Raw genomic sequence first — 10,968 nt, 5'->3', positions numbered from 1 at the left:
CTTCAGACTCGGCGAGTAGCTTGAAGATCTACTAGGACTCGCCGAGTCGTTCTTCAGACTCGGCGAGTGGAGTCAGGGTGTCTATACTCGCCGAGTTGCCCTTTGCACTCGACGAGTCCGGTCAAGATTGATCGTTGACCTGTATGTAACTTAGTAGGGTCAGTTGTCTTGTTTGATAAGATCACTAATAAAGGTATGTGGTATTATAGGGAACCTGCGGTTTAGCGGATCGAGTGCGAGTAGCTCGAAGGGTTTATAGCTTGCATACTACGAGGTGAGTCTTCTCACTATACTTCACCCGGAAGGGTTTGACTGTGAGACCGGAAGGTCGTATGTGTTATATTTATGCTATGTCTAGAGAGGTAGATGCTTTATGTGTGATGTATGCTTATATGTGATGTATGCTTATACGGGCCGGAAGGCGAGACCTTATGTGACAGAAAGAACGGTATGATGTATGACTTATGTGTTATGTGCGTTATGTTACATGTGTTATGTTTTATACTATTATGGGCCGGAAGGCAAAATACTATGGGCCGGAAGGCAATCTAATACGGGCCGGAAGGCGATATGTTATGGGCCGGAAGGCGATTATATTACGGGCCGGAAGGCAATGTTATGTGGACCGAAAGGTCCGGGCCGGAAGGCGTATGTGGGTAAGTCGTATACTGGGGAACTCACTAAGCATTTATGCTTACTAGTTGTGTTTATATTTTTCAGGTACTAGTGATGACCGTGGGAAGGCGCCGGCGTGACACGTACACACTGCCACTGTTGAAGATCCTGGAGATTTATTATTTATACTTTTGAAATAAACTTGGAATAAACCCTTTTGTCGAATAATGATGCTTTGTTTTAAATGAAAATTTTATTTGAAAATTTGAGTTGTTACAAAAATGTTAGAAGGTGTTAATAAATCTATAAACCACTTTTGATAGTTTTACCCTTTACTGTCCCTATTCTTAGAAAACTCATAGAAAAATCTCAGTAAGTCAAAAACTGAATCTGTCACCTCTGAGAGTTTATAAAATGAGTCTAATATTTTTTCTAATTTTTATTATGATTTTTAGTGGTCTGAAACTAGTGTGAAAATGAACATCTTCACAGACTAGTCCGAAATCACTTCTGAAATGACAGAAAATTTTATAAAAATTGCCATAAATTGTAGAAAAATCATATGAATGCGTGCGAGTAGTCCTAAGAAAGGTATAAACTTGAACTATTTGCATATTGTACAGTTTTGAAAGATATTAAGTTTAAGATGGTCAAAACAGTCTGTGAACAGGACTCAACTTTTCTGTAGAAAGCTGTCATTTAAATTTAAGTTATGTTTACTGTTCTAACTTGTATTCCCCCCCCCCCCCCCCCCTTAAAACTTGAAGAAAACATGGAAATGTATGGGTATGAACTCACCTTATGTGAATACTTGAAGAATGGAAGGTTGAAGATGCAGAGCTTTTGGGTGTTGGTTTGATGCTCCAAAACAACCACTGTTTTGGCTATGTTGCTGTCATGAAAACTTCACAGCAAAAGAGTAAGAAAACGGGTAGTTTACTCACGGTTTTGAATCTACAATTTTGAGTAGCCTAACAACTAACTCCGAGGGGTATTTGGTGGTAAAAATATCAAGCAAAAGGAAGGTGTAGATGGGTGAAATGGTGGCTGAAACACAAAAGGGACAGCAACCCTTTAGTTCATGGTTTTGATGGCTTTGGAAGGAAATCCTTGTGCTTGAAAATGAGATGAAGGTTGAGAGTAATTCTCTGGAGTATTGGCTAGTCAAATGAGGGTAAAATGAAGAGGAAATTTCGTGGATATGAAGGAGGAAATAGTGGAAGAGGATAAGGGGACAAAACCTAGATTAGCTTGTGATGGGATGTGAGTTTAAGTGATGTGATCTTGTCTAGCCACTTGCTTGGGTGGTTTCTTAGAGATAGAGTTAGTTAACTAACTAACTACTAGTTATTTAGTTAGTTAGGAGTTCTAGTTAAGGAGAGGGAAGGTCTTAATCTCGAAAATTAGAAGAGGGATTAATAAACATTCTTAGTAAAATGTCTTAAGTGATTAAGCACTTATTAGTTAAGTTGGCACATATCTCCACCAATTCTCTTATCTTAATTGATTTAGAAATGATATTCCTTACATGAAATCACTTAAATCATTACCCATTACTAGTCATTCACTAGATAATAATACATATGTACAAACACATACATGTATACTTAGTATAAAATAACAATGTAGTTTTTGTTTATTTGAACTTTAATGTTTATGTTTTATTCTTTTTATTCAAAAACACTTAAATTAAATTCTAATTATACCTTATAATAATTCATTTTATATTTTTATTTATGTAAATATAAAATTTATTGACCAATGTATAATTTCGTGACATTTAACCGGTTAACCATATCGTTAAACACGTTTTGTCACTTTGGTTCGTATATTTGTCAAATTTAGATCCTTCACATCTATTAAGCAAACGTTTTACATAGAACCTAACTTACTTATCAAGTAGAGACATGTTGATACAAAAATTAAGTTTGTTGCGTTTAAATGATGTTATATGCTAATTTCACAAACCGGTGATGGTTCGTAGTCATACATCATAATGAAATTTATCAATAGTTACTTGTTTTATATTTCACAATAACTTATTTAAATAAAAGAGGTTAAATTCCTTCAACCAATCTTGATAAAATACTCATATTGCTTAATAAACAAAACATAGCATCGCACGATACTTCCTATTTTTACCTTTAGAGTAGTTCACTGTAACAATCCGAAAACTTTCCATCTTTGTAACCCGTTTTCTATCAGTTAAGCTATTATGTTCCAATTTTTCCATTAAATTTGTTTAAATTAATAAAATTGGGACTTCTCATTTTGACATCATAAGTGTCGGAACATATTAGAATTGCGTGAGAACATTCCAAATATTTATTTGGAAAAATTATAAGTTTCGACCACATCGGGTTATGGTAACCTAATCGGGTACGACCAAAAGCCCCGTTCAACGTCAGTATCGGGTAGATTTCCACCGAGCCCCAAAACTGAACCATATATGAAGTTGATTTGGGCCTCATTTGAAGCTCTCCCCCTCTCTCTACTCTCTCTCTAGAAACTCAATTTGATCTAAAAATCATCCAAATCAAGCACCAAATCAGTAAGTTATCCATTCTAACTCATAGATTAACAATTTTAGCTTTCAAATTCGTGGTAAAATCATGAAATAGGACCAATGACATGAGTTTACGGCCCTATAACACCCTTGGTCCGCAAACACATATAGTTGGGGTTTTTGAGCCTTAAAACCCTTCCAAACCACTTTTGGAGCTTAGATACGACTTAGGGGCTTACAATACTGGACTTGGAACACCTAAGACTTATCATTTGAGGGGTAAACATGAGTTTACGGCCCAAACACATGCTTGGACCGTAAACACCATTTCATAGTCTGTAAACCCCTTTAAAGGTGTTAAATTGCCCCTTAAGCACCTCATAAGGCTTGGAATAAAGTCTAAAACCATCTAAAAACGTGTTAGGGACCTTAAACATGCAAGAAACCACCCCCTAAAGAGTTCACGGCCATAAACCCCCCAAGGAATGGTTCCTGGTCAATTGGTGCCCTAACTTCCTCCCGTGGCTTGTACTTTGGACTAGAAACTCTTGTAATTGACCTAGGACCACCAAAACACATTAAGAAGTGGTACATAAGAGTTTACGGCCGTAAACTCCTAGTATACTACCGTAAACTCCTCAAATGGTCCTTATGATGTTCACATTACCTTCCAATGCCTTAAAACCAAGCCTAGCATTACCCCACAAGAGTTATAACACCATTAAGAAACCAAGAACACCCCTACCATGATTTTACGACCGTAAACTCATGGGGAGTTGGTCATTTGGTCCGAAAAATTCATAAGGAGTTTACTCTTGAAGAGCAAACTCCATATTCAAGCCATACACACCCTTAGATACTACGTGGGTCACTCCTAACACTTGAAATGAAGTGTTTTCGCATCTTGGAGTGTAATGTCTTATCTAATTAGTGGTTCAAAGTCTAATTAGATACAATTATGTATCTGTTCATATTACATAGGAACCTCGTGCGTTCTCACGCCTCGAACTAACACTTAGCATCCAACCGACACACTTCTCGACTGGTGAGTTCATACCCCTATGTTTTTCCATGTTTTCAATGTTTTCAGGGGGGGGGGGGGATACAAGGAAAAGTACAAGGAATTCTTGTACTCAAACTTATGATTTCATTTGAAATGTTTCATATTTCGTATGCTTTTAACACCGGGAACTGTATTCACCAATCGTTCAACATGCAGAGTAAACCGTCAAACTATTTGTGAAACTCGTTTTAAATGTTATATTTTATATTTCACAAATAAATTTCCATATCATTATTGTTAAAAGCATGAACCTTAGAACTTAAAAACGTCCTTGATATCACTCCCCTTAGATACGAGAGTGAAGGACTAATAACATTGAACTTAGAGCTTTAACACTCCCCCTAGATACGAGAGTGGAGGAACAATAAGACTAAACTTAGAACATAGACCAGTCCTTGGTAATACTCCCCCTAGATTCGAGAGTAAAGGACTACTTTTAAAATTCATTAATCTTACGATTTGAGACACATCCTTGGTGACACTCCCGCTAGTTACGAGAGTGTAGGACTACCCCCATAACCAGAATCTCTTGGAGGGAGAATGTGACTTGAGTGTATAGATCTATACGGGATTGACAACCCCGCACCTGGCTGCTAGCTACAGTCGAATCGAAAAGTTCAAGAGTGACAAAAGTCATAAACGATACTGGCCCCTGTTTCGAGCCTTATCTAGTCTATTATATGCTTATGGAACTCGCAATTTAGATTATGAATACTTTTATACTTTTTTATTAGTTTTATATACGTGTTAAACTAATGTACTTTCAAGGATAACCAGATTTTCAGGAAACGTTACACAAACACCTTAAGTATGGTAGATACTTGTTCATTACATTCAGAACCGATAACCGATTACAAACTTTTAAGGAAAATAAGGGTTTTTCCTGGGATAACAAACTGTACATAACCAGAACGTATAACAAACGGATAACCAAACTTTACATATAAGAAAGTATAGGATTTTATTGGATAACCACCTTTTCAGAAAACAAAGGAAACTTGTTCATTTTCAGAAAACAAACATCTTATGAACTCACCAGGTTTATGCTGATTTTCAAACTGCTTGTATTCTCAGGTCCACATTAGATAGGTACCCGCGATCTTTTGGAGAAGACGGAGCGTTTTAGAAGTCACTTCTTTACTTTTGTTCAAACTATTGTATAGTTAAAACATGTATCACTTTACCTTTAAACAAATGTGGCAACATGCCGGTGTTAAAGGCTTTTAGGACCTCATTGGATATCTTTTGTATCGATATTGTGGCCGCTGATTATCTTGTTTCCTGTAGTGAAATTATATACCATTGTGGTATAACTTCACTGCAGTATCGTACGAGCTATGCACCTGTTATACTTCAGTTTCCATCTGTGATACAACCAACCCTCTGACTTTTAGGAATTCGACAAAAAAAAAAAAACTACATTAAAGATTAATGACAAAATCTGGTATCACTACAAGGAAAAAGGCAATTAGCGTCGACAAAAGTCGCCGCCAAAAGGTCTCATTGTCGCCGGTAATGGTAATAGCGGCGACACGTCGCTGGTAATAAGTCGCCGCTACTGCTTCGTCGCTATTGATTAACTTGTCGCCACTAAACATAATTGTCGCCTCTAACGAGTATAGCCACCGCTAATGATGTAGTCGCCGGTAATGATGAAGTCATCGGTAATAACAATTTTCATTTTTTAATTTTTTTAATCAACGATTTTTGTCGCCGGTTATAGTGTCGTCGGTAAGTACATAACAACATTCGATTAAATATAAAAAATAATAGTGGTATCGGTAGTTACAAAACGAACAAAAGATTAAATATCAAAAGTAAAAATCTCGCTGGTAATTACATAACAACATCCGATTAAATATCAAAAGTAATAATGTCGCCGAAAATAGTGTTGCCGGTAATTACAGAAAACAACCAAACGTTTTACAATCTAACAAGAACCAAATACACAAACTCAAATATATAAATAATAACATCCTAGTTATACAAAATACATAAATTTCACATTTATATACTATATATATATATACACACACACACACACAACAAACACATATACATTCACATACACACATGATAACATCCTACTTATAACAAATACACATATAATTTCTCATATATAGATAATAACATCATGCTTCTACCAAATACTCATATACCATATATACGTCAAACACACATACATTGGCATATATACACACCAAATTTACATAGATTCATACAAATATCAAATATACATACAACAATTTTCACATAACTGACACAAATACACATGTGTAACTTGCAATTAAAAATCAAATTTCGCAATAAATTAAAGCAAATAGAACCTATAGTGGTGGAAATCAACGAAATTATCGCCGAAAAAATTGGTCTACACCGAAAAATACCCTCACCCGCCCAGTACAGTAAACCCAAAGACAAAACGACCAAAAACACTTAAAATGAAAAATAATTTGGAATTAATCATCAAATGGAACTAGAAAGCGATGTTAAAAGAGAAAAACAAAGGGGTATAAAAACTTCAAGTTACCTTTTTACCCGAGATGGAGCTAGAAATTTGTTGTTTTCACCGATGACACCCATTTAATTGAAGCCCTAAACACCTTTGATCCCTAATCTCACAATGTGGGGAGATTTCTTGTTGGAATCGTCACAGAAAATGGGGCTAAAAGGAACAACAGTCGTTTTGATCGAACACAGGAAGCAAAATAGCAGAATGTGTTCGTTTTGTTCTTTTTATTTGCGTACACCTTTAGCGGCGACAATGAAGGCTTAACGGCGACAAAAGTTAACGGCGGCGACTATCTGGAGGGAAGGTTACCGCGTCTTTTTTTAGACCACTATTAGCGGCGACTATTTCGACTTTTAGCGGCGGCAAACTGTCAATGGTATTGGTTTTATGCGTATAAGAGGCTCCAACCGTTGGAATAGATAGCCGATCGAATAGTTGAAGCCTATCAGAAAGAAATAACGCGGATTCAGGTGAGAAACTTTTACCTGCGACACAGACTTTTAGCGGCAACTCTACCATTTGTGGCCGCTAAAACCATCATTTCTTGTAGTGTATGTCCATTGTTAAAATCCAAAGGTAAATGATCAAATTGGTAAATCTCAACAAATATATCACTTTCTATTATTTTTTATAAGATACATATAATTCTGATTTAATAAATCCATAACGAATCAATGACAAACTACAAAATTATACAAACTTTAACGAATTAAGACAATGACATATTGTTGGACTTTTGAACTACCAACCCTTTATTCATTAGCTAACAAACATCTAATTAATAATCAATTCAAGATATTCAACTATTTAATCATATCCAATGAGTGATTTAAAGGCCAGAAGAGAACGGTACACTGGTTGCCGGCAACCAAGATCCACCAGCAATGAAGTTTCCGACGGTGAACTTTGCAGCCTCTGTGGCACTAGTGATCACATGGTATCCTTTCCAATTAACCCTTTTAGCCGTGGATGACCCACCACCGGTGTTCATATACTCTCCATAATACAACGTATCCAGCGCAAAACTACCGCTCCATGGCAACCAGCCGGCAGGGTCCACTAAACCATCGAGAAATGTTTTCAGAAAAACCGTCCTCGAATATTGTTTCCATGGCCTACCAAGATACGTCTTAACAGAGCCTGTGGCACCTTTCAAGTCCGATGCAGCCATGACTCGACAGTTCTGGATTGAGATTCCGGTGTTCTGGTTTGGATCGGTTCTTCCTTGTGCTGTCACTGTATTGGTCTTGTTAGGAGGGTTACGTGCATAAATGTTGCAGTTTTGAAACACGACAGCAGCGTTGCCAAAAATGAAATCAACTGTCCCGTATATGTCGCATTCTTTATAGAACTGTCGATCAGAATGAACATATAGCGTGTCTTGATAGCCTTCAAAGCTGCACTGGTAGAACACCGAGAGATCAGAACCACTACGCAGCGCCACCGCCTGGTGGTTTTGTGGTCCGGCGGTGTTTCTTACAGTAATTCCTCGTCCAATGAATCCATCTCCAACGACAGCTGATAAAGTAAAAGTAATAATTTTAAATTACGGGTAATATTCAACGGTGTGTTTTTTATGTTTAACAATAATTTTGCTTACCTACTGTTGCTGATTTGAAAGTCGTAGCACCTCCTCCGACACTTTTGCTACCGGTGATGATGGTTTTTCCAATACCATCTCCTAGTAGCATTATGTTCTTCAGTTTGGTTCCGATTTCGATATTCTCCTTATAAGTACCTGCTTTAACGTGGATCACATACCTCCCGCTACCAGACCTTTTTCCGGCGGCGGCTATGGCTTCTCCTATCGTTTTATAGTTGCCGGAACCGTCTTGCGCCACCACCACGTTAGCCTGGGAAGCCGGGGTTGGAGATTGTAACAGCTTTCGATCACCACGCTTTACCCAAGTAGGGAAACCCTTTTGTACATTATTCGGTGGAGATCCTCCTTTGTTCATTGCCAATGTATTGCTTATTAAAGCGGATACATTGTTGTTCATCAATGGCAACATGTAGCCACCGACACCTAGATCTTGGAACCCAGCTTTACACGTCTCGAGGTTCGTGAGGGCAGTGCTAAGCCATGTTTGCATCTCGTATTGGCTACATGGCTTACGAGGATCAATAGTCATGTTGATTCTTTCGACGGTGTTTTCGTAAAGCTCGAGGCAATCTTCCCATGCAGCTTTTTCAAGCTTGTTACGACATTTCGTGCCAAGCTCACGAGTGTGCGACTCAGCCTTGCACGCTCGTTCTAGCGTCACCTTCAATAACGCCTTGAGGAAATCCGGTTTTTGCTTCACTGGAGCAGAATCTTTATTACTCGACAAGAAATACTCACACGATTGAGGGTGAGGTGTTTGACGACACCATGAACTGATCTCCGACTTGGAGTAAGCATACGCAACCGGAGAGACAACGAGAAGGAATAGACATGAAAATAGCGATAGGGTTGCTAAAAATGAAAACTTAGTCATCTTCATAAAGGAAAATATTCTTGAATAAAGAGAGGTAATTGGGTGTTTTTGGTTGTGGAGAATATTTGCATGCAAAGGTTGGTTTATATAGAAATCGAACCTCAATATTCAACCAAAGGGTGCACCATGCACCTTTACTAGTCCACCACAACTATTCACTTGTAATCTGATGGTTTTTTCCGAAACAAGCTGTGCATGTCAAGTTGCCAGTTTTAACACAAAATCAACTCACGGCATCGAGAAAATAGGTTTTAAGTTTATTAATAGAAAGTACAGTTAAATTGATGGTAACGTATTATTACTAATTAACAAAATCATTTATTTGTTAATCGTTTTATAAAAAATAGTTTCATTATTTATTTATCTTTATATTGAACAGTTAAATAACTATTGTACTACATATCTATTGAACACAACGTTTAACCTTATTGTCGTTGAATATAATTTATTGAATATTGTATTTAGTAGATATTACATATTACACCCAATTCAACAATTCTGTAAACTATGTATTTTTATAAATTGGTTTGACCTTTTATTTTTTTTTAATTAGTTTTTTTTCAAAAAAATGAAATAATAAATTGAATTTGAACTTTTAAATATTAGCATGTACGCAATTTACTTTTAATAGGAAAATCAAATTTGCACTTTGATTTTTATAATATTAGGTAAGTTGTTCAACCATATATTTAATAGAGCAAAACTTTAAAAAGTCGTAATGCCATCAAGAACATTTTCTTCCATGTCTATCCAAAATATTTACTTTTCTTAATTTTTGGTTCGTACTTAAGAATTAATTTCAGGGATATTGAGTAATTTAACACATAAGTTAACTCTTTGAATTTTTATTTTTTTTTCAAAAGTATCCATTTTGTTGGGAATAAATTATTTTAAGACTTCTGCACCGGATAAATTAATTATTTAAAAAAATATCAAGTTATTTAAAAAAATAAACCCACTTTTCCGGTATAAATTATTCTGAAGAATTCTGCAAAATATCGGAGTAGTATTCTGAACAATCGTTCCGAAAATAGTTTTCTTTTATATGTAAAACGTTTTTTCTATTATTTTTTTTTTGTTTTTTTTTTTGCATATTTTTTTTTATAAAATCTACAATTGAACTGTAATATTAAAATAAAAAAATAATAATAATGATAACTATAATAACAAATATATAACCGATTCATTTGTGAGGCCTCTACGGAATTTCCCTAGTATTACAACCGATAATACATTTTTTAGTTTGGAACATACGATTGTGTCAGATTCTGCACCCAAACCTTACTTACTACCCACTAATTCCGAAATAAAAATAAATACTTACGAATATTGTAATCTAGAATTGATTGAACGACCAAACTCGAGAATGGTCATACAAAATTTGGAATATGATATTGTGGAACAACAGATCAGAAATATAAATAAATAAATAAATAAACATTATTTTTATTAATAAAATACTTTATAAAAGTTATACTCCTTAATTTCTTAATTTTTAATTTTTATATATCCATTAAACATAAGTAGTCAAATCTCATATTTTTCGTAATAATCATTTTGCCTTTTGGAACAATTTTAAGAATGATGGTCTACCATAGGACCATATTTGTAAATTATTTTTAACTTAATTAACATATTTAATTAGGAATGATACCTCTTGTTGAATTTAAGAACAAACTTAAAGATCGATTAGATCTATGAAACAGGTAGATAAATGACTAAATAAACAATAAAGAACAAGCTAATGAATCAAAAGGTGTCGAATGATTCAATAAACAATCCTCAGAAGAGCTCG

At 35.6% G+C, this 10,968-nt stretch overlaps 1 protein-coding gene across 1 annotated transcript; it reads right to left on the bottom strand.

Moving 5' to 3' along the window:
- Positions 1–7,338: 7,338 nt before the first annotated feature.
- LOC145037786 (pectinesterase 2-like) lies at positions 7,339–9,313 on the bottom strand. The gene is made up of 2 exons (XM_078986504.1): positions 8,297–9,313; positions 7,339–8,214 (listed from the first exon to the last, which is right to left on the bottom strand). Exons 1-2 carry the CDS (start codon positions 9,177–9,179, stop codon positions 7,526–7,528), a joined length of 1,572 nt encoding a protein of 523 aa, XP_078842630.1. The 5' UTR covers positions 9,180–9,313; the 3' UTR covers positions 7,339–7,525.
- Between the last annotated feature and the right edge of the window lie 1,655 nt (positions 9,314–10,968).

Source organism: Lactuca saligna, chromosome 3, assembly GCF_052625555.1.
Source record: "Lactuca saligna cultivar CGN05327 chromosome 3, ASM5262555v1, whole genome shotgun sequence".
NCBI lineage: Eukaryota > Viridiplantae > Streptophyta > Magnoliopsida > Asterales > Asteraceae > Lactuca > Lactuca saligna.
This window is presented reverse-complemented; position numbering and strand designations above follow the sequence as displayed.